This window comes from Vulpes lagopus, chromosome 11, assembly GCF_018345385.1.
Source record: "Vulpes lagopus strain Blue_001 chromosome 11, ASM1834538v1, whole genome shotgun sequence".
Lineage (NCBI taxonomy): Eukaryota > Metazoa > Chordata > Mammalia > Carnivora > Canidae > Vulpes > Vulpes lagopus.
The window spans coordinates 27,295,824-27,321,325 of NC_054834.1; the positions used below are offsets into that span (position 1 = coordinate 27,295,824).

Genomic DNA, 25,502 nt, shown 5'->3' on the forward strand with positions numbered 1-25,502 from the left:
CTGGACTAGGGCATCTGTTAGATTCCTGGAGTAAGCCCTGACTAGGCCAGCAGGAGATGACAATTTGTAAAAGAAAACTGCCAGTATGGTAGGCACTTGGTTCAAGGGACAGGGTTCGTTCTTCCCCTTTCCTTTCTATCCTCGTCCACCTTTTGGCTAGAGCTAGGAGAGAATTTTGGCCATTGAGGCCCTGTGCCCACCATCGCAAGTCCACCTACACTGCTCCCACCTCCTCCAGAGTAGAGGAGTCTCAGCCTGGGACCAGGACTCTTCCCTACTCTGATATGGTACAGTAGCGGGAGCAGCCCGGGTGGCTCAGCAGTTTAGCGCCGCCTTTAGCCTAGGGTGTGATCCTGGAGACCCAGGATCGAGTCCCGCGTCGGGCTTCCTGTGTGGAGCCTGCTTCTCCCTATGTCTCTGCGCCTCCCTCTCTCTCTCTCTCTCTCTCTCTCTCTCTCTCTCTCTCTGTCTCTTATGAATAAATTAAAAAAAAAATCTTAACAAAAAAAAAAAAGGTACAGTAGCAGGACTTTCCCAAACAGCTTGAGGCCCTCACAGTATTTCCTTCCTTGCCAATACCCTGGGACATGCAGGATCATTTTAAGGGGTGAAAAGCTTAATCTGAGGTAAGTGGCATATCAGGAGCACAAAGTGTCTCGGGCTGAACGTACACTTGCTCTGTGCATTATTTTCCAAGTGCAGAAACGGGATGCCAGCTGGTCTGACCAGAGTATCCACTGACACATGGCAGCCAAGGTCCACGGACTGGCTCCCCAAGAAAAGGGCAAGGTCAACTCAAAAAAATAAAAAAAAGTAATAAAAAAAATACCATGTTAACGATATATTACTAACAATAAGAATACCAAACGTTAGGGTATGATACCAATTGAAGGGCTTCCCAGATTGAAACACCCAGAGGGAATGAGATGGCGCAAGATGGCGACTCAGTCTCCATTGCCAACTGAGGTGCAGACTGAGCTGAGGAAGGGGGGTGGTGGTAGAAGCCAGAACTAGCGGGCAAACATTCCTCACATGGCAGCTTACAGAAGGTGAGGAAGATCAGAGAAAGACCTGAATGAAAAACAGGCCACACTCTTCAATCAGAATATTTATTAGTCAAGAAAAAGGACCCAGGCTGCACCCCACTCCCGTTCCCAAGTCACCTGCTTAATCAAGGGACAGGATTCAAAGAAATCAGAGGTCTCAAATAAGCCAGAACATATCTGGATCTGGGGAAGAACAGTCATTCGTTTCCTAGACCTGACACTGTAATTATATGTTTTCCAGGGAGAGGGGCCAATGAGAGTGGTGGATGGTCCTTCTTTGTCACAGCTTGGGTTCAGAGAAGAGTTGGAATAAACAGGTATTTAAAAAGAGAGAAGATGAGGAGGCAGGGGCGCAGGAAGGTCAAGGGCTGGTTTCACCCAGATCACACAGCATTGTACAAAGAACCAAGGTAGCACCTTGAGTTCTCGGGCTGGAACAAGGAGCTGAAGGCTCAGCACCCAGAGAGAGGAGAATCCCAGGGCTTCTCTTTCAGTCCTACTGTGATGAGATGCAAAAGCCCCCACCTCCGTTTCCTTCACAGAGTTCACAACGGTCTATCCGAAGGCAAGAGGGAATGGTGAAAGACCTAGAGCCCCAGCCCAGGTGAAGTTTCTCCCCATTCATTCCCAAAGGCCCTGCCCCAAAGAACTAGAGAAATACAGAGTCCCAGGACTCTGTCTCTGCTCCCCAGGTCCAAGAGGGAGTAGAGACAAGGCACGAAGACCCTGGATGCAAAAGTGAACATTTGTGTGGCCATATATAACATTATTTGGGAGGGAAGAAAGTGCATGCCCCACAAGGGGTGCCTTCCTTCATCTGGTAAGTAGCTGGGCCTTTGCTAGCAGCAGAAACCATATGGATGGGGCTCACAGAAATGGCCTGCACAATAGGCCTTATTACTAGAAAGAGAGAGTAAAAGCCTCAGCTGGTATGGCACGATCTCAGCTGGGATGACAGAGGGCAGAGGGCAGACTGCTCTCGCAGATGACACTCCAGCCTCAGGTCCCAGTGGTCCTGCTGACTCCAGATGTTCCCCAGGGCTGGGAATCAGGGACAAAACACGTGTGTGTTTCACATGATCAGACACTGTTCGCCATTGGCACCTGGTGGGCCTGACAGATTGAGGGCATCCAGGTCAAAGTTGAGGCCAGGAGGCTGGAGAAGAGACGGGGGGACTGAGATTACTGTCCTTACTTCAAATGAGAGCTTCTGACGGTACCTCCCCTGTAGCCATGGTGATCACCTCACATGCAATCATTAACAATTACAGAATTCCAGAAACTTGGACTCAGATTCAAATCTAGGGGAACATATACTCACCATCTCCCCAGCCAGCTCTTTTGGAGGATGGCCCAAATCCTGTAGCTGGAAAATAAGAGGAATTTGAGAAAGAGAAAATCCTGGAAGACAATACAGCACACCAATTAAGAATTTGAGCCATGGTCTCTCACCTTTCTTCTGAGGACCAGGCTATGTGACCTCGCTTGGGAACCCTCCTCCACCCAGGTGTGGCAGTGCGGCATGCCTCCCTGATACCTCCTCCACTGAACACCCAAACACACAGCACCAGGAGGCAGACGGCAAGGAGAGGCCTTACCTGCTGCATAAGATCCAGCACTAACTCAAAACGAGCCTTCTGAGTGGCCTCACTGTCTGTGGGGGTCTCTGCCTCAAACTGTTCACATATCTTGCCCATGACGCTATGTTGCTCCTGATATTTTTCAAACTGTTCTGGAGGAAGAGATTCCCGGTGACTCTGCAACCATTCTGGATACTAAGGAAAGAGAGAATGGGTGGGGAAGAATTAATGAACAATGGCCTGGGAAGGGCAATTAAATATAAAAGACAATAGAACTTGAAGAAACAAAGAAGATATTGAGGAAGGAAATACTAAAGAAGCGAGTACAGTGTGAGAAGCAGCACTGACTCCAACCACATCACCTGGCTGTGCTATCACTAACATTTGAGCCCTTACAGGTCATATATGATCTGTCACATATCCTTTCTTTTTTCTGTTCTGACTTTACAACCTTTAACTGTGTAAGAACCATTCTTAGCTTGAGAGTTGGATTTGGTCCACCCAAACCCTGGTCTATTGTCTCCTGGTCCACACGGTTCACATCACACTTGACCACACGTGGCACTGAAGAGCTACTATTCCTGTATTTTGTTTCTTCAGTGAAACCATAAGCTCTTTGACAGCAGGGGCCATCCTTCACACTACTCTTAAACTGTTTGTGGCATAAATCAGTAAATCCTCAGTAAAACCTTGTTGGAGAAACAAATGAAGTTATTACAACTATGTAAGAAAGGGTTGGTCAGCAACAGTCTCGAACCATATTACAGGAACGAGAGCTGAAGGACTTCCCTTTCTACCTTAAACATCTTCGGTGTGGTACCTTTATTCCCAGAGACACAGCTCCTCCCAGCTCTCTTGCTCCAAATAAACAAAAGAGTGAATGGATCACGCACTGGAGTTACTCTAGCTCTGTATGCTCTAGCAGACAAAGTAGCCCACAGGGGTTGATGCAATGGAAAACAAAGAGGGAAAGCAGAAATCTAAGTCCACAAACCTTTTCTGTAATCTCCTTCAGTGACGGGTACAGCACATCCTTGGACAGTAGGTTCTGCATGATACTCTGCATAATGGGGAGAATGTTCCCTTCCCCATCCCCTTCGTCCATGCCCAGCCCTTCCATGGCCTTGGTCAGTTCCTCCTCTGACATGCCTGAGTTCTAGAAAGACCAGGAGAGAGGTGAGCAAATACAGATGGTCCCTAAATTAGGACCATTTTTTAACTTCATGATGGTGTGAAAGGAATGCACATTTAGTAGAAATTGTACTTCACATTTTGAGTTTGGATCTTTTCCCAGGCTAGTGAAACGCAGATGATACTCTCCTGTGATGCTGGGTAGCAGCTGTGACTCCCAGGCCACCACGTGATCACCGGGGTCAACAACCGATGCACTAACAGCCATTCTATCTGCTTACAGCCGTTCTGTTTTTCACATTCAGCACAGCATTCAATAAATTACATGAGATACTCAATACTTTATTAGAAAATAGGCTTTGTGGTGGATGATTCTGCCCAACTCTAGGCTTGTGTAAGTGTTCTGTAGTGTTTAAGGTAGGCGAGGCTAAGCTGTCACGTTCAGTAGGGTAGGTGTATTAAATGCATTTTCAACTTATGTTATTTCCAGCTTATGATGGATTTATCAGGACGTAACCCCATCATAAGTTGAGGAAGATCTGTATATTGCCTTCTTGAGATGCTTACCACCCTTTCAGGTGGGAGAAAACGATTTACACTTGCAACAAAACAGTGTGGCAGGAACAGACTTTAGATGCTACCCAACAAAGTCTGTCTTTTGAGACTCTGCTGCTGATATGCCTGAGGGGTCCCTCGTGGACCCCACCCCTTTCCCTCACCTGAAGATCAGTAGCATTTTTGGCAAGTCCACTTAGTGTCTCCTTCAGGCAAGACGTAAATTCTTGTTGGGATGTCGCATCACTGCCTAAGAAAGATCAAGAAAGCCATTTTAGGGGACACCTGGTGGCTCAGCAGTTGAGCATCTGCCTTTGGTTCAGGGTGTGACCCGGGGGTCCTGGGATTGAGTCCCACATCGGGCTCTCTGCAGGGAGCCTGCTTCTCCCTCTGCCTGTGTCTCTGTCTCTGTCTCTCTCTCTCTCTCTCTCATGAATAAATAAATAATCTTAAAATAAAAAGCCATTTTAGATTTTAACTGTCTGCTAACCCAGACTGACTTGGTTATCAAGTAGATACAGCTATATCTATAGATATATAGATAATAGAAGATATAAATATCTTCTATATAGTAGATATAGATATAGAACATTTACTAGTGGATCACTAGCACACCAATCTCTTGAATCCTCTGTGGTTCCTAGTCATTTTCATGAAGCTACACGAACTGTGCATGTCAGTTTATTCTCCACGATGACACCCACAACACTACGACCTTTAAAATGGTCAGTCTTCAGTCATCTTTTCAATGTCTTTTCAGCCTCCTCCCTTTCATCATACCATGTTCCCATACCTCTTCCCACCTCCCGGCCCCTCCCACGGCAGTGATATGATGAGTGCTATCAGCTTTACTAAGAGACCTAGTGTTCTCAGGCAACACAGATGTCAGGACTTGGTTCACAGAGTTCCAGCCCTCTGGGCTGCCTTCTCACCCACTCTCCCTGCAGCCTCTGAGAGCTTCTGGAACTGCTCCACCAGGTGGGGCTCTTCCTCAGCCAACTCCTTCATTGCCTTCTCGAACTCTGCAGTGGCTTGGGAAGCCAGCTCGCTGTCGAACAGTTCCTGGAAAAACTTCTCTTGGGAGGCGAAGAGGGCATCCTGTAGGGAAAGGGTGGCCAAAATGCATCTCTTATTTGGCACCCCTCTGACACAAAGCCACAGGCAGTGGCTCTGGGAAATGCAGTGCTTCCCTCCCGCCGGCCTCCACTGGACATTCTAACTACCTCTCTTAAGGAGAACAGTACAAAAGGCATCTGGCCACTGAGGAAAGGGTATAGGGTGGCATTCCCAAAACAATTATGTAAACCTACTCTTTTTTTTTTCAAAGAACTGCCTTGAGAACCCACCTCTCCATCACGGAAAGTCCCTGTTTACCAGGACTGAGGCCTGCAAGAGCGCTCAGCTCTCTAAGGCCGAGGCCTCCTCCCCCCATCCACTCCAACCCACAGGGGCCTGCCCCACGTCTGCTCAGAGATGCACGCCCATCCCCTCCCGTCCCTTAAGAGGGTGGAATTTATACTTTGGCAGTGTCTCCTGGCGATCTCTTCTGGGCCCCCGAAGCATCAGGGGCCGTGGTGGTAGGAGGGGGTGCTGGGGAGGGTTTGGCCTTATCGAAATCATCAAGAGCACCTTCAGAGACAAGAGACATAGTGTGTGTGTTGGGGGGTGGATGAGGATGCAAGGCTGCGGTGGGGGGGGGGGGGGTTAGTTCTGGGCAAAGCATTAGGAGAACAATCAATGTGCCAAGCTTCCTAAAAAAAAAATTTTTCTTGAGTCTCCCTCTCCTGGCCCACCCTTCAATCAGCTTCCCCACCTCCCTCCTCATCTACCCACCCAATTTATGGTGATCAACGATAAAAGGAATCCCTTAGGGTGGAAGAGGAGGCGTCTCTCCCAGAGCCAGGAGGAGGGAGTTAAGAGTTGTGCAAACGCATCTCCCACTACACAGAGGCCTTCTTGCCGCACTGTAACGATTTCCCAGAAATCCCACATAAACGTCTAAGGGCAGAGAGCACACATGTCCCTCAACCCCTGAACTCACTCTGGAGGCCTCCAGAGAATGATTTTTGGCAAGGAAGCGGCAGCCACATGATGTTCCACCCGGCGTCCCCTGGGTCCTGGTGTGGCACAGACTTGAGGGCTAGCACACCGGACTCCCCGGAGGGCACTAAGGTCTCTCCTCTTACCCTCCGACTCAGCCCTGCCTCAGTCCGGCCAGGGAGGGGGGCGGAGCTCCCGGAGTTCCCCGCAGCCGGCTCGCCCCTGCAGATAACCGTGTGCCAATGCACAGGGCCACCTGGCGCTCCTCACCGTGTCTGACCGTACTTCTGTCTGCCCACGTCTCTGTGACTGGGCAGGAGACAGAACGTGTTCACCTCTGCCCTGAACACCTGAGTCCTCACCGCCATCCCGCCTGCCAGGCTGGGGGAGGAGGGGGGGTGGGGGGCACGACACGGGCCCTTGTGGGCAAGCAACCACCCGAAGACGGGAGGGCCGGGGCGGGCAGGAAAGAACACGCGGCCTGAGTGGGGGCGCGGGGGGGGGTGGGGCTCTGACATGGCGAAGGGCAGGTGAGCGGCGGCCGCCGACCCCAGGCGCCGAAAGCCGCTGCCGGCGGGAAGTTCGGCCCCGGCACCTGAGCGGCGAGGCCAAGGCGGGCTGGGGTCGGGCCCTCCCGCGCGCTGCCGCTTCCCCTGCGGCCCGGGCACCTCCGGTCTGACCCGCCGCGGAGGACGGAGACCGCGGCCCGCGCGGCCCAGGGGCTTGCTCCGGGGTCGCAAGGAGACCCGCCGCCCCCGCCAACCCTGCGGGAGCCTCCCCCGCCCCCAGGACCTCGGGGCTCGCTTTGCCCTCGAGCGAGCCCTCACAACCGCCCGCGTCGGGCCTCTTGTCCCACGAGCTCTTACTTTCCAGGAGCTCTTCCAGTTCCCGGTCCGCGTCGGCACCGGCAGCACAGTCCTCCTCGGCGGCGGCCATCTTGCTCTGTCCGGCTTGCCGTAGGGGGCGGGGCTCCGCGGCGCCCGCCCCGCCCCTCGCCCCGCCCCCGGCCCGCCCCCTCGGGCAGCCAATAGCAGAGCGGGCCGGTGCGGAGCCGCCATCTTTAAAGGGACAGGAAGCTTCGTGGGCTTGTGTTTTTGTTTTTGGTGTGGGTTTTTTTTTTTTCCTTCTTCTTTCTGGCCGGGAACCGTTGAACTAACGGCATGGGAGCGTGTCGCTTCCGCCGGGTCACTTAGCAGCCCGGCTCCCTTTACCGCCGCCTCTGGCACTCTCCGGGAAGCAGCCGTTTCCTCGTCTTGCCCAGGGCACCCGGCGTTCGGGCCGCTTTCCCCCGCGGCCTTCCCGGCTCCCCGCCGCCGCCCCGCCCCGCCCCTAATTCAACCACCACGCGGGCCGGGACTCGCTCACTGCGGGGCCCTGGCGCCCTGCACCCCGCCCTGCACCTGCCCGGACCCCGGCGGGGCGCCCCCCCACCCCGTTCCCCAGCGGCGGGGCGGGACCTGACGACCCAGGCCCGGCAACTGGGAAGCCGGCACCGGCGGAGGCAGGCCCGGCAGGAAAAGCCAGCGTGCGCGCCTGGACCGAGCCGGGGACCCCGCAGACCCCGCAGCGGCGCCCCGGCCTCCCCCGAACCATCTCCTTTGCTCAGAACCCAGCGCCCAACCCAGGGATGCTGGGGCGCTCGCGTGGACGCAGGCGGACACCTGCCTTCCCTGCCGACATAGGGCGCCCCTGCCTCAGACGGAGGCCAGCGTTAGCACTTTGGGGGCGTCCACTGCCTTTGGGACCCCGTGCTGGGCTCCGCGGACGTGGAGGGGGGGACCGCTGCCCGGGGATGAGGCTGGAGGCGGCCCCGACCGGCACACGGAGGTGCGGTGCCAGGTTCACGGCTTCGGAGAACCCTCGAGTGCTGCGGGGCGTAAAATGGGGAAATCACATCTAAATGAAGTCCCTTGGCGGCTTTCGTCCTTGGCTTCCCGAAAACACGCTAGAATGTGTGTCGAGCACCAGCTTAGGTACTCTCTGCTTCCCAGACAGGGCGCACTTTTTTTTTTAATTGATGAATTCATGAGAGAGAGGCAGAGACACCGGCAGAGGGAGAAGCAGGCTCCCTGCAGGGAGCCTGACGTGGGATCTGTGGGATCTGGGACTCTTCCGGGTCTCCAGGATCAGGCCCTGGGCCTAAGGCGGTGCTGAACCGCTGAGCCCCCCAGGGATCCCCCAGACTCCTAAATCACACCTGTGCAACACGTGCTGTATTGTTCCACCCCAAGGGCTGTGACTGAGGACAAAACATCCTGAACCCAAAGTCAGCAGGGCTAAGTCCCAGTCCCAATTCTGTAACCAACTGCTTTTGTTCAAAACCCTTCACCACTCAAGGCCTCAGATGGCAACTATGTAACGTTGAAGTTCTTTTCAATTCTAAATTTCCATAAGGGATCCCTCTGATTAACCCCTTTCTCCCCAACACCTGCAGAATCTATCCCAGGCTTCTCTCCTTCAACTCCAAACCACTTACATGTGTCTTTCGAATGTGACTATAGTTACATCAGTCATGTTACAGGTATTTCTATTGGTTTCACATTAATGTGGTAACATTAGCATGTTAATAAGCAAAATACCAGAAATAAATGAGAACATGAAGTTGAAAACAAGCATGATTCTTCCTTTGCCTCATTTCTTAAACTTGCTCTGCTTTTCTCTCACTAGGGATACTCCTAAAACCTCATCTGCACATTTATTCATCTCCTGCCTTTCTAATGTATACTGAATACTGTTGCAAAATAGTATTTTACAGCATTTTTTTTTTAAAGTAGATTCCATGCCCAGCATGCAGCCCAACACAGGGCTTGAACTCACAACCCTGAGATCAAGACCTGAGCTGAGATCAAGAGTTGGACCCTTAACCAACTGACCCACCCAGACACCGCTACAGCATTTTCTCTATACCATCCTCTCACTTAAGGACTTAATGGCTCTTCATTGTTTATTGCCTAACTGCAAATTCTTGCCTGATATTCACAGTTATTTTACATTTAACCATTTTGTTTCCCCAACAACTTGAGCTTCAGGAAGCATAGATTGTCCTCCTTTTGTTATATCCCTCAGTTCAGAATAAAGTTTATGTTTGTATCAAAGTTAGTTTTGAGGGGATCCCTGGGTGGCTCAGTGGTTTAACACCTGCCTTTGGCCCAGGGCGTGATCCTGGAGACCTGGGATCAAGTCCCACATCGGGCTCCCTGCATGGAGCCTCCCTCTCCCTCTGCCTGTGTCTCTGCCTCTCTCTCTCTCTCTCTGTGTCTCTCATGAATAAATAAATAAAATCTTTAAATAAATGAAGTTTTGTAATATAACTTTTAAACTTATAAAAAGTGTTTTGTGGGTTTTCTTTTTTTTTTGCCAAAATTTATCACCAACTTGCCTGTTTACAGAAAGAATGTTGACAGCTTGAGAATGTCATCAAAGCAGTATGCAAGTTCTTGAGGAGGCAAACTTTGGGGATACTAAGTTTAAGCAAGCAACTTTTAAAGCTAAAAAACACCAAGGCCTGTGCTCTTTGACGCAGGATTCCATTTCGAGATTGTCCTACAGACACACTTCCCTAAACTGTACAATGTATGTTAAAGTTACTCACTGCAGCAGTTTATAATAGCCAAAGATGGAAAACAATCCAAATACCCATCAACAAAGCAGGCAATTTACATAAACTATAGTAAATCATACAAGGGTACACTAGGCAGAGAAGAAAAGCAAGCGAAGCTAATATACGATACAAATATCTTAAATACGGTACATGATAAAACTAACAAGGTGCAAAATGATTTAGTATCGTACTGCATTATGTAGAGCAGGGGAGCAGTGAAGAACCTATTTCTATCTGCTTGCGTATATATAAACTGCTGGTACGTACAAGGACGCCCAAAGAGCAGCTCCTGGGGGAAGGCGACAGGAACTGGGTAGCTGAGGAAAAGAGTGGGAGAAGGATGTCACAATACTTATTACCTTTACTGAGTTTTGAATTAGATGAATGTATTTTATTGAAAACATGAGTTTAAAATGAAAAAAGGTACAAACTGTAATCACAGGCACAATATATCACTCTATCCAACTGTAGTCTTTTTTATTTTATTTATTTATATTTATGATAGACACAGAGAGAGAGAGAAAGAGGCAGAGACACAGGAGGAGGGAGAAGCAGGCTCCATGCCGGGAGCCCGACGTGGGACTCGATCCCGGGACTCCAGGATCGCGCCCTGGGCCAAAGGCAGGCACCAAACTGCTGAGCCACCCAGGGATCCCCCAACTGTAGTCTTAAAGCCACAAGCAAACTACTGTATTGCCAGTGTAACCTCTGTAAGATAATACAACGTATTGTATTACTAATTAATATACACATGTGAATAACCTGTAAAACATCTAGAACAGCTCAGTAGGTACTGGCTGTAACTAGCAAAAGGCGGAAGGCTGCCCTCAGTAATGGAACAGGGGAGCTACTTGTTTTCTACACTCTCAGTTTAATATGTGAATAATATATGCTTTAAAAATGGGCATTTATTACTTTTTTAATTAAAAAAAGCTATCTGCTTTGGGAAGGTAGCTGCATGGAATAGGAACATGAGGGTGTCTGAGAAACAAATGGGGTCACAAAATTCTCATAAGAAATTTATTAAGGGTGAGAAACAAAACACAAGAACAATGGGTATAGAGAACAAATCAATAAAAGGTGATGTGCATTTTTGGAAAACAAGTTTCTTCTCACATTTTAAAGTTTCTGGGCACACAGACGGTACCTGCCTGGAAGGTCCAAGATAAACGGGGGATGGCAATAGTTTGCTGTGGCTGAGCAAAAGATGGGATCTTATTTATTTATGACACCCTGCTTCTTTCCAAAAGAAGATACAAAGGTGATGGGGAGGGAAAGAATAAATGCTGAAGGAATTTAGTAAGCAAATGCGCATCACTGAGTCTTCATTTATTCCTTGAAAGATCTAAGCCGGGAAGGCAAGACCAACTGTGATCATAACTGTAGTCACCTTGAGACAATGACAAATAGTGTAGACATTTTGATTAGTCATAGAAGATGAGAAAGGGATACTAGGTCTTAGAGCAGGTGATCTAAATGTCAATAATTTGAAGGGTAGTTGAGGAAGAAGGCGCTAGAAGGACAGAGATGCTGCTTCTCCGGAGGAAAATATGGTGATTGACCTGCACACACCAAAGGGGGCCTCAACGGAACTGCAGAGGGCTGATCCTTAAACCAATGACGTCTCTGCCAATCTCTGTCACCTGCGGAAAAGGAGACGGAGGGAAAAGTTAGGGATCTGTGAGGGCGAGAAACCCAGAAAGCTTACTCCCTCCGGTCCTCAGGGAGCACAGGAAAGTACGCTGTTAATGTCTGTGACTCATCAGTAAACAGCAGTGGGAGTAGCTCAAGCTTTCTTCAATACTGCTGCCCCAAGGAGCTCGAGGCAAATCCAGGAGAAAAAAAGGACCAACATGCCTCTTTCTCCTTCCTCTTCTCTCAATATCGGGGATGCACTTTTGGAGGATGGTACTTACTGTAGTGACCTTGCAGATTTGACCCTTGAACTCAGGGGAATAGCAGGCCCCGCTGAGCGGACATTTCTCTACTGGCTTTCCACGGTAGATGGGCCGGTAGGATGCAGCACAGATGTCAAAAGGGTTGTGCATGTCATAATTGAGCTGGTAGGCATCCGTGGGGTTCTTCTCACAGGCAGACAGAATTTTGCGGGTCTGAAGGGAAAAAAGATTTTATTTAAGACGACTGCAAGTTGCACACTGCAACTCAAATGATCTCAGCACCATGCTTTAGTAGTTTCTTTGATTCAAGATCCAACTGCACCGAGTGAATACAGAATATGTCTTTTGTACAGGACATATGTGAGGGGTCACAATCACCATTCCTGCCATGTCAGGATTTCCCCTTCTCGATAACAAAGTGGTTCCACAGATCTAGACCCATATTCCTCCACCCAAGTCTGAGAAATATCAGGGTCAGGACTCCAAGGGTTAAGATTGGCTTCCATTACCCAAGAGGAATGCTTTTAGTGAACTCAAGTGCTGGCACGTGTTGGGGGGTGGGTAGCAGTGGTGGTACTGGGTGGTAAAGCTTAGGGACAGGAAGAGTGGACTCTACTAGGTAGTAGGTCCCTCTTACACCTGCACCGTGTCTGAATGAGATAGAAGTTCACTTTCCAGGAACAGAAGGAGGCACCTGTGCCACTAAGGAAAGAGAAGATGGCATTGTGTTGGTTCCTTTTGTGGAATGTTGCTATTCAGTGCTTTGTTTCAGAGGCAATGGCCTTGGCCGCTCCACATAAGAGCAAATCTGGTTCCTTTATGCTTATGGAATGATTTCCCATATACCTGTTGAGCCACCTCTGGCTTGGGCCCCAGTTCCAACAGGCGCCGAGCAAAGGTGGCAGCTGTCTTAAAGTTCTTGAGCTTGAAGAAGAGGTTGAGGGCAGTACGCAGCACCAGGATCATGTGCACAGGCTGCAGGTTTGAGTGGGTGAAATAGGCCGCCATCTGGTGGACAGAAGGAGGGACACATGCCAGGCTGACGCTACAGCATTAGTAGGTCATTTACAGGCTGCTGCCGGTGCATTAAACAGGATACACAGCAAACAAAACTAGGACTATACAGCAGAGGAGCTTCTGCCCCTTGGGTATGGAGGACTGAGGGAATGAAGAAGCGCAGAAGATACATCCTCTCCTCACAGAAGTGAGCCCAAATCTCTCATTCTCCCCACACTGAAATCTGGGTTTAGAATTCAAGAATTCAAATCTACTGAAGGGGAAGGGGAAGACGCCTCTGTACGGTGCAGAGGCCCACAGATCGTACCTCACAGATGCGCTTCTGCTGTTCCAGAGTCTCCTTGGGCAGCTTCTTCCTTTCTATCTCCATGCACAAACCCACGATGTACTCACGGCAGATGGTGATGAGCTGCTGGGCCTACAGAGACGGGCGAAGCAAGGTCACGGTGTGGAGGTTGAGGGTGCCCAGACTGGGACAAGCGGTGCCCCTCCTACCTCTGCAATTTCCTGTTTGTTGTCCACAACAAGAAGAGGCACGCTGAGAAGAATGGAACGGAACTTTTCCACAGCCTCCTCAAACTTGCCAACCGTGGTGAGCTGGTAGCAGAGCTGCAGCCGCTGAATGAGGTCGTTAAGCTTCAGGCCCACAGCCGGCACGCCATTCTTCAGGCCTGCATCCTTCCTGGGAGTTTGGAGAAGTAGGAAGAAGAAAGCACAATGGGAAACCCACTCGGCTCAAAGGGGAGCAGGATGCAGATGTGTAAACCAAACCTCACGGGGCTTCCAGCCCTAGTTTTCTTCCTACTAGGGGACCTCAGCTCTGGGGCTTAACTGTTCCCCAGGCTGCTGTCTGAAATACCTCCCCGAGCTGGAGACTGCAGCTAGCAGCAAGGGCCTTACCAATTGCGATGAGGATAGCCATACATGGAGGGCAGGCAGGGCAGGGCCTGATAGGTGGTACGGCCGCGGGCATATGTCTGCAGGAACAGTTGCTTGTAGGGGCCGAACTGGGTCACCCCCACCTGGTCATGAAGGAGCTGGAATACAAGAGGAAAGAAACACAAAAATTGCAATTCCACCACTGAAAAACTAGCTGACTTTAGGCAAGGTACCTAACCTCTCTGTACTCGTTTCCTCACCAGTAAATTACACTTAATTATAGGACCTGCCTTATTTAATAACACCTATAAAGTATTTAGGGTAGTGCCTGACACACAGCCAACACTGAGGAAGCATTTGAGGCTACTGCATTTGTAGCTACTGTTACTGCAATCATAACATACAGCTTAGTGTTCAAAACCCACACCTGTTCCTTCAGGGGTGCTGATTTCGCTGATGTGAGCCGGAAAGCAAACTACACATGAGGGGGAGGTGGCTGCGAAGACCCACCTGAAGAGATTACTAAGCCAAATGGAAAGCGTGGAAGGGGAAGGCCTTATGAGGCAAGTTTCCTTAGGCAAGACCAGGGTTCCCACGATAAAGACACACCTCTGCCCTTGTGGATATATTAATTTCCACTTGGTGAAGATGAGTCAACCGTCTCCCTGGGGACCCTGAACGAGGAACACTCAACAAAAGCCAACGTAATTGCAAGACTTACCCGCATGGCTGTTTCAAAGGAGCCTGCCAGGATGTGATCAACTGGAAGCTGAGAGTTATTGCACCAGATCTAACAAGAAACGGAAAACCCAAGCCAAGTGAAACTTTGCCCTTTCTCCTCCTAAACTATCCAACTCTGTCTCTAGAGCAGAGGAGTACAGATGCTCTTGACACACTAACCCAGCAGGGCCAGCTCATAAACAGTCATGCCCACAAGGCCGTGCCTCCCTGCTTACCTGAGCTGGGCTGGTTCCCTTGGTGGGGGGCACAAAGAACCCATCCTCAGCACCCCCAGCTGCCCCAGGGGGTATATCCTAGGCAAAAAACAGGTCGGTCATCTTATAAGCCATTCAAGCACTTTGTCCTGATAAATCTAAACATAGCCCTCTGCCTTGTTCCCAGCCTCAACTGTGGAGGAAGGGGGTGGTTGTGGGAGAAGACCCTCAAAATAGGAGCAGCTTCACCAGCAAAATGATACCCCAAAAGTTCCAATTCAGACAATAAAGCCTGCTGCCTTTTCATTAGCTGCTGTTGGCACAACCTAATTACCTCCTGCTTTCTTTCAAATTGAGAGACAAGCATCAGATCAGGAGGGTCTAGACCCCCCTCCCTTTCAGGAGTCTCAGGAAGGGGGAGAGGGGCAGTAAGGATACCGGCTTGCACAGGGAGAAGCAGAGGGACCCTTCTAAGGGTGAGAACCCCACGCACCAGCTCAGGAGGGAGCTCCAGGTCCTCTTCAACATCCCAGCCGCCTCCTTCTTCCTGTCCCTTGCCAAGAGCATCGTCCCCCAGACCTTCTGTAGCTTCCACAAACCCGTCTGTAAGAAAATCCAGGCTCAAAGTGGATTTGCAAAGTGATACAATCTTAGCCCAAATAAATCACAATGCTGGGATCTTTGTGGGTCCCATGGTCTGGAACCCTGGGACCAGGGTTCTCCCCATGACCCAGCCCCTGTCCAGGCCACCATCCTGCTAGGAGAGTCCAAGAAGCACACTCTTACCTTCATCCAGCTGCAGCTCCGCATCCTCTCCCCAACCCTCGGTGCCAACAGTGTCAATGTCAATGTCAGCAGCCAGTGCTCCTCCCTTGCCTGTGGAGGGAAGGAACAAAAAGGAGCTGGTTATAGCCAATCAAGTCTGAAATCTGGCTTCTTCTACAGGCAAGCTGCATCCTTACCAATGCAGGTGCCAAGGCTCTGTCCACTTAACATTCTTATTTTTTATTTTTGTAGTATATATGCTATGCTAACTTGCAGTAGGTTTCAAAGTGAGAGGGAATTGAAAAAAGATGGAAACAACTGGCCTTCGTGCTCCCAAACCCTGCCTCTAAAATCATTTTTTTTTTAAGATTTTATTTACTTGAAAGAGAGAGTGAGCATGTATACGAGCAAGGGGGTGGGGCAGAGAGAGAAGGAGAAGTAGGCTCCCCAACTGAGCAGGGAGACAAATGCACAGCTCAATCCCAGGACCCCAGGATCATGACCTGAGCCAAAGGCAGGCGCTTAACTGAGGCGCCCAGGCGCCCCTCTTAACCCACTTTTTCCTTAGCAACTCTTAGACTAAGTTTCCTGCTGAGATCTCTGCTAAGCTACCACCACCACAAGTGTATACGGGGCATGGTGACACAGGGTTGGCGAGAGATGGAGGAACAAGCAGGGCTGGGCACAAGATGCCCAGGAGTCTATCTAGGCCGTCAGCCAAGAAAAACAAGCCAGTAGACATATCCAAGAAAACAGGAACAGGTAAGGATGGGAGTGGTGGCAGGTGGTAGCACATGTCTGCATACACCCACATGCCAGAGCCTGAGGTCATTGCCCTGATACCTTAAGACTGCACATCATGAATGATGAAATACTGACTGGGACTGAGTGAACACATGCACATGGAAAAGCCTGAGGATGCATCCAAATGTTCAGAGTGGTGTTGGAGGCCTGGACTAAGACACAACGTTCTTTTCTCTATTTTCCAAATTTTAATGATCTCATAATGCTCCTACTTCATTTTTAAAAGCAGGTACCACAGCTCAGATTGGAGGCTCAGTGCTCCACAATGCTCACACAGAAGAAAGGACAGAGGAGCTGACGGCACTCTGTAGGCAGCTCTTCACAAAACAAATGACTACGAAAACACTACGGAAGGGGGCACTTACCCTTGCTGGCAATGGAGCCTTCAAAGAAGCCTTTAGATACAGTCAGTAAGGGCCAATTGGTATCCAATGGCATGATAGGTGCAGGTGGCTGGAGCAGCTTGGCATTGGGATCAATGTCTGGGATCTAAAAGGCAGAAGATTAAAAGCAAACAGCTCTCAGGAATCATGTAGGGAACGTTACAGAGCCTCCCTTGATCTCATTTCTCTGCCTCTCCTGGTAACCAGGTGGGAGACTAACGTCTCTAGATTTAAACTGTCCTGAGATCTCAGAGTTACTCCTATAACCAGACACTCATGTAAATAAAGACTCACTGTCTCTTTCTCTGGGTCAAATGTCTCCTTCAGGCTCTCAGCTTCTTCATCTAAGCCATGAGTGGCAGCTGTGAGATAGGCCAGTGACTCTGCAGAGAAGAGAGACTTGTGGCAGACAGCCTCCAAGATGTCCCCCAGCAATCCCTGCCTCCCGGTATTTAAGCCTGTGCAAAATCCATCCACTCCCCACCACACACACACCTTAAGGGTGGAACAGACTTGGTGATGCACTTCTACTGAACAAGACACAGCAGAAGTGATGGGCTGTCACTTCCAAGGCTAGGATACAAAGCCAGTGGCCTCCACCAGGATGCCATCGCCGGCTCGGAGAGAAACCAACTGCCATGCTGTAAACTGCCCTAAGGAGACGCCTATGTGGCAGAGAATTGACACTTCCCAGCCAACAGCCCACGAGGACCTGAGGGCAGCCTGCAGCCATGTGGAGAGTGTGGGAGAGGGATCATCCCCCACTCCAGCCTTGAGATATCTGCAGCCTGGCCAACACCCTGACCACAGACTCCTGAGAAACACTGAGCCAGAGGCAACCAGCTAAGCCATGCCACAGAGATAATCAGCATTTGTTATTTTATTTTATTTTTTATTTTTTTTTTTTTTTGCATTTGTTATTTTAAACTACTCAGCTTTGGGGTAATTTGCTACACAGCAGTAAGGAACTAATACAGTCGCTTGTCCTTAAGCTCACTCATCAGCACTGACAAGAATCTTGGAATCATTCCTGACTCCTCTCGTCACACACCTAACCCTTCAATAAATCATGTTGTTTCCACATTTACAACATACGCCAAGTCTGACCCCTTCACAGCTTAGCACCTTCGTGCAAATCACATCTTTCACCTTTCTTGTTTCCTAGCATATCTCAAACACTAGTATTGTGTTTGGTACCCTCTTGGTTCTCTGAAAATAACCCTTCGATATACAAACAAATAAATAAGTAAATGAGTAAAACCTCCAGACCTGAAGCAAAACGGTAAAATTTTAATGGCATCCAACTATTTACTAATGTCTCTGCTTCAGGACCTTTTAAAACCTCCTAGCTCTACATGACTATTAACTGTTTTCCTAGGAGTGCTTGGTCAGACTGAATACTCTGGCTGTACCCCCCCACCTGGCTCTGAAGAATGTTCTCTGAGCAGGATGGGAGCATGCTTTCTCTCCTGGAAAAACGCACAACAAAGGGAAATACCTCATCCCTACACCTGGTAACTCACCACGAAGAGAAAATACTAAGCCCCAAAAGAGCTGGTGAGTCCCGCGTGCTGACTTACTCTGCCCACAGTTCTTCAGGATCCGCACCCGCTCAGACACGTCCCCCAGGTAGAGGGCGTTCTGATAATGGCCACTCATGTCCTTTCGGATCTCAGCTGCATCAAGACAGGAAGAGATACCATGTTAGCTCTTTTCTCTTAAGTTCTCATGTTCCTCTTTTTGCCTTCCTCCCTTCCCCAAGGACCACTCTTCCCATCCTTAGTTGCCGGGGCTCACCAATCTTCATCATCTTGCGAAGTTTCTCTAGGTTGCCAGTGATGAGGTACAAGAAAGAAAGTTTGTCAAAGTTCTTGGTGCGCTGATAACACATTTCTACAATCTGGTGGTTCCCCTGTAGCAAGGCCACTTCTCCTAGCTTTTCCCAGCAGTTCTTGTCATCCAGTGCTTTGGCTGCTTCCAGAGCAATCTAAAGAATCCCGAGGGTCAGAGTTAACAGGTTGGCAGATACTGTGACTCAAAACCAGGGACTACAAAGTATCTGCCTCTACATAAATTTCCCACAGGCTCTCTATAGCTGTAATCACTCCCAGTTTTCAGTTTAATTCTACTGAAAATTCCTATCACCACACAGAGTCCCTCTGGCTCCATGGAAAGAATCACATCACACTATCCTTCTCCTCAGCAATTTACTTTTAGGGGATCCCTGGGTGGCTCAGTGGTTTAGCGCCTGCCTTAGGCCCAGGCTGTGATCCTGGAGTCCTGGGATCCAGTCCCGCATCAGGCTCCCTTCATGGAGCCTGCTTTTCCCTCTGCCTGTGTCTCTGCCCCTCCCCTCACGAATAAATAAAATCTTAAAAAAAAAAAAAAGATGTTTACTTTTACAGAAAATAGAACTAGAAAATTAACTCACCTAAGCCCTCCCCCCATTTAAAAATAATGCCTGTACACCCTAGGTCCCCACATTTTTTTTTTTTAAAGATTTTATTTATTTCTTTGACAGAAAGAGAGTGCAAGCTGCGTGGAGCAACAGGCAGAGGGTGAGGGAGAAGCAGGCTCCCCACAGAGCAAGGAACTCAAGGTGGGGCTTGATCCAGGACCTTGGAACTTATGACCTGAGCTGAAGGCAGACACCTGACCAACTGAGCCACCTAGGCGCCCCTCAACAATTTTTTAAGATTTTATTTTATCGTTAGGTAGGCTCCACATCCAGCGTGGAGCTCAACACAGGACTTGAACTCACTAAGCTGAGATCGAGTCAGATGCTGACTGAGCCACCCAAGTACCCCTCCAGGTCCCAAAATATCGTAAGTACTATTACATCTAAGCAGCCCACCAGGAAGTAAAAGGTGAAGGAAATAATGAGATTTTTCAGATTCCATGCTCTGTTGCTCCAATTCTAGAAGTTAATGAATTCAGAATGACTGATAATGATGACAGTAGCAATGCTATGGCAGAAGCAGAGACAGGAAGTAGCAGAGATGGGCAAACAGCAACAGGAAAATAGCTCTACCTAACAACTAGAAAAATCTCAAATTGCATCATACTTGCTGAAGAAGCGGCCTAGAATAAAGTCCTCACAATGTGATCATAACCCTCTCAACCTTCTCTGCAATGACATGGGGCTCATGACCACGTCTCCCTCACCTCAATGTTTCCACATTCGAGTGCCAGACTAAAGCGAGTTTTCTCATCCTTGACGAAATGCAGTGCCACTTCAGGGTAGCCCTTCTTCTGCAGGTAAGCAATGATAGACTGGCCTACTAGTTTGGCATTCCTCACCATGTGCAGTACCTAGACATTTGGGGTGGGGTCGGGCAGAAAAAGAGATCACGCAGAGGAAAAAAGGAGTGCCAGCCCTCTCTCACACCCCCAGTGTGCACTCTCGTTTTATACCTCATCATATTTTCTGTTGATTAGGGCCAGCTTGAACTTGAACTCAGTGGGATCAATGGTGAGCACTCGAGGACGACACTCCCTGTCCAGGCAATACACATTGTTGCCCTTCACCCGCGTAACATAGATTGGTAAATCCAGGGTTCGGATGATTCCATAGTCCCTGCAAACAGGAATTAGAGGGCACAAATTTCAGCAAGTGATGGGGAAAACACAACCTGTAAGGACCTGGAACAAGCCAAGGACACTACTTTTTAGCTTGTCACTGCTATTTGCACAATGGTATAGATGGGAAGCAAGTCAAAAAAAAACAGAACTAAATGCCACATTTACTTATTCTTTTGTATGAAGCAGGAAAAGATGGGGCGCATGATATGATCTCCCTTCATAAGCTATTATTCTGGGCGCCAACAGACACGGCTATAGGAATCAGGCCTAAAGTTAAATCTTTCTTTTTTTTCCCCTAAAGTTAAATCTTAAGTTCTGATATATAGTCACCAGGCCAGTTAAATCCTTCCTTGCAAGCTACAAGTGAAAGTAGAAGAGCAGGAGACGCAACCTTCTGACACAGGAAGAAATAACAAAAAGTAAAAATATTTTAAGTTGAACAAAAATTAAGAGTTTATCAAACTGGGACGCCTGGGTGGCTCAGTGATAGAGCATCTGCCTTCAGTTCGGGGCATGGTCCCAGGGGGTCCGGGATTGAGTCTCACATCAGGCTCCCCGCAGGGAGCCTGCTTCTCCCTCTGCCTTGTGTCTCTGCCTTTCTGTCTCTCATGAATAAATAAATAAAATCTTAAAAAAAAAAAAAAGTTTATCAAACTTATGGGCACAGCTAACACAATACATGACTGATAATCTAGGATGCTAAGTGCACACACTGTACTAAAAGAAAACACTGAAGACTAATGAGCTCTACGTACATACATTAGAAAATCAATATAAGACAAAAAATTAAAATGTAATAAAAATTAATAAGCACTTGGCTCAAAAACTTTGTTCTTTTAAAAGTTAAAGAATATACTTAGAAAAAAATGAAGCCAATCATAAATTTAAGAAATGGAAAACAAAACTACAACACAGAAGTTCAATAAAGACAAAAACTAAATAAAATTGATAAACCTCTCATTAGGCTAATTAAGAAAAAAAGAATAGCAAAAATAGGAATGGAAAATGGGGTATTCCTCTGGCTCTTGTAGGATGAGGATAGGCATAAACTTTTTTAAATGATCAAATTCCAAGAAAAGTAAAATTTACCAAAACTGACTAAAAAGAATTAGAAAACCCCATACAGTCCTGTAACTATTACACAAGATAAACTGAATCATAAAAAAATCTTCCTATAAAAGAAAGCCCCAGGCCTGGATGACTTCACAGGCAAATTCTACCTAACATTTCAGGAAAAAAAATTTTTTTAAAGATGTAATTTATTCATGGGGGGGGGAGGGGGAGAGAGAGAGAGAAAGAGAGAGAGAGAGAGAGGGAGGGAGTGGCAGAGACACAGGCAGAGGGAGAAGCAGGCTCCATGCAGGGGCCCTGACGTGGGACTCGATCCCAGGTCCCCAGGATCACACCCTGGGCTGAAGGCAGCGCTAAACCGCTGAACCACCCGGGCCACCCCATCTCAGGAAGAATTAAATTGAATTTTATTACAAACTCACTGAGAGTTGTACTCTGTGTATTCTCATGAATAAATAAAAATCTTAAAAAAAATAAATGAATTATCCTTGGTAATTTTAGGAGCTTTTCATATATTTGAGTATGTGTCCTCTGTTAGGGCTACACATTGCAAATCTTAATGTCTCTTTCCATTCTGTAGCTTGTCTCTTGATTCTGTTTATGATACCCTTTAATGAACAGGTGTTATTTTAATATTGTTGAATTTATGAATCTTATCTTTTATGGATATTAGGTTTTGTATTTCATGTAAGAAATCATTATCGACTCCAAGGTTATAAAGGCATTATTTTATGTTCTCTTGTAGAAACTTTATAGTTCTGTTTTTATATCTAGAACTGTGATCTGCTTGAAGTTGATTTTTGTGTGGCATGTGAGGTACAGGGAGCTCAGTTTCACATTTTACTTATGGACATTCAGCTGTTCAATGTCATTTACTGAAAAGACTAGCCTTTATTCTCTAGCCCTGCAATGCCGTCTTTGTCACATATGAATCATCTTTACAAAAATGCAAGGACCTGTTTCTTGTGGTGTGTGTCTTCTGTCTTAAGCATTTAAACCATGAGGAGTCTTCGCATCTGCTAAAGCAACTCTTCACATCTTTCCCACTTTCTTTCAGTTTTTGAAGTTATTAGGCTATTTTCTAATTTTGGCTTGAAAAGGCAAATTGTCACATTTTTTTTTCCTTAAAAAAGTATGTTAGGGGCAGCCCGGGTGGCTCAGCGGTTTAGCGCCACCTTCAGCCCAGGACGTGATCCTGGAGACCCGGAATCGAGTCCCGCATCTGGCTCCCTGCATGGAGCCTGCTTCTCCCTCTGCCTGTGTCTCTGCCTCTCTCTCTCTCTCATAAATAAATAAAATCTTAAAAAAAAAAAAGTATGTTAGAATCAGCCTGTGAAATTCCATGCAGAATAAAACAAACAAAACACACTATTGTGATTTCAGTTGAGATTGTATTGGATCTGTTTGTCATTTTGGGCCTAGCTGAATCTTTGCAGTATTAAATTTCCTGATCTGTGAATGCGGTGTAGTAACTCTTCATTTATTTAGGTCTTCCAAAAGCTTTTTCAATAAAGTTTTTACAATTTTCTCCATAGAGTTCTTTAGATTATTCTTAGGCCCTTGGTAGTTTTCAATGAGATTTGTAAGTGGATAGTATCCATTTAAGAATTTAATTTTCTAATTTTTTATGATATTTAGAAACACAAGTAAATTTTTAGGTTGATTTTATTTCAGAGACCTTGTTAGCCTTTTGTCTTTTTTTCACAGATAATCATAGCATCTGTGGGTGATAACAATTTGTTTCTTCTTTTCTAGTACTTATACTTTCATGTGTTTTTCTTGTACTGACCAGAATCTCCAGCATAGTTTTTTTTTTTTTTTTTTTTTAATTTATTTATGATAGTCATACAGAGAGAGAGAGAGAGAGAGAGGCAGAGACACAGGCAGAGGGAGAAGCAGGCTCCATGCACCGGGAGCCTGACGTGGGATTCGATCCCGGGTCTCCAGGATCGCGCCCTGGGCCAAAGGCAGGCGCCAAACCGCTGCGCCACCCAGGGATCCCTCCAGCATAGTTTTGAATAAATGTGGTGATGGCAAATTTTCTTTTCTTGTTCCCAATTTTAAAGAGTAAGCTTTGAGGTGCCTGGGTGGTTCAGTTCGTTAAGTGTCTGACTTATGATTTTAGCTTGGGTTGTGATTTCGGGGTTGTGAGATTGAGTGCAACAACGTTGGGTGCCGTACTTGGCTTGGAATCTGCTTGAGATTCCTCAATTTACTCCTCCTGCTTGTGTGCCCACCCCACCCCCTGCCCGTAAACAAAATCTTTAAGAAAAGAAAAAGAGCAAGCTTTGATTGTATTGGCATTATGTAAGCTTGTTGTAGATATCTTTAGAGATAGCTTTTATTTATTAAGGAATTTTCTTGCTATATTTCAGGTGAATATTGAGTTTTATTAGATACTTTTTTCTGCATATGCTGAGGTAATCATAGGATTTTCTCCTTTTATTGATTAGTGAATTAAATTGATTTTTTAAAAAATGTTAGACCAACATTGTATTCCTGATACAGATCTTTTTTTTTTTTAAAAGATTTATTTATTTATTTATTCAGAGAGAGCGAGAGAGGCAGAGGGAGAAGCAGGCTCCATGCAGGAAGCCTGATATGGGACTTGATCCCGGATCTCCAGGATTACACCCCGGGCTTCAGGCGGCGCTAAACCGCTGCGCCACTGGGGCTGCCCCTCCTGATACAGATCTAACTTGGTCATGATGTTTCTGATATTGCTTGATCACCCATTTCTTTTTTTTTTTTTTTAAGATTTTATTTATTTATTCATAGAGACACACAGAGAGAGGCAGAGACACAGGCAGAGAGGGAGAAGCAGGCTCCATGTAGGGAGCCCGGTATGGGACTTGATCCCGGGTCTCCAGGATCACGTCCCCGGCCGTAGGCAGCGCTAAACCACTGAGCCACTGGGGCTGCCCAGGATAATTCACTTAAAAAAAAAAAAAAAAAAAAAGGATAAAAGGCCTGAACAGAATTCACAAAGAGAAAATCCTGATGGATGGTCAACTGAAAAGTTGCTCAATCTCAGGAATCAGAGAATAGCAAAGTAAAATGACAATGAGATGCCATTACACGCCCATCAGACAGACACAAGTAGGTGGCAAAGACACAAATAAGTTGGCCAGGAAGACAAGCAAGGACCTTTTTATAGTATGCTAGTAGACATGCAAACCGGTATAGCCACTTTGGAGTGCAGTTTCACGTTACCTAGTAAACATAAAGATACACATACTCTATGATCCGGCAATTCAACTCTGGGTGGACACTCTAGAGAAACGTTATGTGCATACGCACCAGAACATATAAAGAAATGCTTAAAAGAACACTGTTCATCATAGCAGCCAAATTCTAGAAATCACTCAAATATCCCTGTAGAGTAGAACTGATAAACTGTGGTATGTTCATATAAGAGAATATGACATAACAATGAAAATAAATAAATTAGAGCTATAACATGGATGCATCTTACAAACAAAATAGTAAATAAAATAAGCAAAATATGGAACAATACATTCAGTATGATTTACATGACATTCAAAACAAGGCAAAACTAAGATACTATTTTAAGACACATATTGGGTGGTAAAATTACAAAGAATAGCTAGGTCAAAATTTCCTTAAAAATCAGAATAATGTGATCTTTGGGTGGGAAGTGGACATGGTTGTGATCAGTAACAACCACATGGCCAAGGGCTTCTGGCCGCTGGCACTGCCCTAGCTCCTGACTTGAGTGGCAGGTACATGGACGTCCACAATCTGCTATTGTGGACTATATTGTGTGCTATAGCCCCTCTGACAATCTGCTATTTTCTACATATGTACTCCATGAATTTCTCTGAGTCATATGTCACAATTTTTTTTAAGAGTTGAAAAAGACTGGTCAGCCGTGCCCAGTACATATGTGCCCGAGAACGATTTCCCACGAAGCAAGTTCAAGGAGGAATCAGTTACATCCCTCGAGACAGGACAGTGATTTCAAGAGCTACCTTCTCCCTCTCTGTGTATCAGATAATTCACTTACCCGGTGGTGACGGCATATTTGATGTGGTTGCTTGTGGTATAGATAAATACCCCACTCTCATCCCAGGCCCCACTCTTGACGCGAATGTTCTCATGAATGTTACACAGAGCCTCCAGTTTGCGGTTACAGATCACAATGGCTGTAAGAGGCAAAGGGCATGAGTGCTCTGCTGGACAGGGTGAGTGAAG

General features: G+C 47.3%; 2 protein-coding genes across 4 annotated transcripts in view; both read right to left on the reverse strand.

Moving 5' to 3' along the window:
- Positions 1–1,095: 1,095 nt before the first annotated feature.
- PEX19 (peroxisomal biogenesis factor 19) lies at positions 1,096–7,347 on the reverse strand. Its single transcript, XM_041722567.1, has 8 exons — positions 7,219–7,347; positions 5,832–5,941; positions 5,245–5,410; positions 4,477–4,562; positions 3,621–3,782; positions 2,645–2,821; positions 2,368–2,412; positions 1,096–2,202 (listed from the first exon to the last, which is right to left on the reverse strand). The coding sequence occupies exons 1-8, from the start codon at positions 7,286–7,288 to the stop codon at positions 2,119–2,121; spliced, it is 900 nt and encodes a 299-aa protein (XP_041578501.1). The 5' UTR covers positions 7,289–7,347; the 3' UTR covers positions 1,096–2,118.
- Positions 7,348–9,720: 2,373 nt separating this feature from the next.
- The window catches only part of COPA (COPI coat complex subunit alpha), a 43,179-nt gene continuing 27,397 nt past the window's right edge, over positions 9,721–25,502 (reverse strand). The window contains exons 17-34 of one of the 3 annotated variants that reach the window (XM_041774028.1): positions 25,315–25,480; positions 20,049–20,211; positions 19,800–19,946; positions 18,432–18,621; positions 18,215–18,310; positions 16,929–17,017; positions 16,617–16,740; positions 15,469–15,558; positions 15,176–15,285; positions 14,704–14,781; positions 14,469–14,537; positions 13,769–13,905; positions 13,364–13,550; positions 13,176–13,286; positions 12,698–12,859; positions 11,870–12,064; positions 11,516–11,596; positions 9,721–10,270 (exon numbers count right to left, since the gene is read on the reverse strand). In XM_041774028.1, coding sequence (XP_041629962.1) covers positions 11,537–11,596; positions 11,870–12,064; positions 12,698–12,859; positions 13,176–13,286; positions 13,364–13,550; positions 13,769–13,905; positions 14,469–14,537; positions 14,704–14,781; positions 15,176–15,285; positions 15,469–15,558; positions 16,617–16,740; positions 16,929–17,017; positions 18,215–18,310; positions 18,432–18,621; positions 19,800–19,946; positions 20,049–20,211; positions 25,315–25,480 — 2,174 coding nt within the window. In that variant the 3' untranslated portion in view covers positions 9,721–10,270; positions 11,516–11,536. Of the gene's footprint in view, positions 10,271–10,959; positions 11,597–11,869; positions 12,065–12,697; positions 12,860–13,175; positions 13,287–13,363; positions 13,551–13,768; positions 13,906–14,468; positions 14,538–14,703; positions 14,782–15,175; positions 15,286–15,468; positions 15,559–16,616; positions 16,741–16,928; positions 17,018–18,214; positions 18,311–18,431; positions 18,622–19,799; positions 19,947–20,048; positions 20,212–25,314; positions 25,481–25,502 lie in introns of those variants that run through there. The other 2 variants (XM_041774029.1, XM_041774027.1) reach the window with 2 other exon arrangements.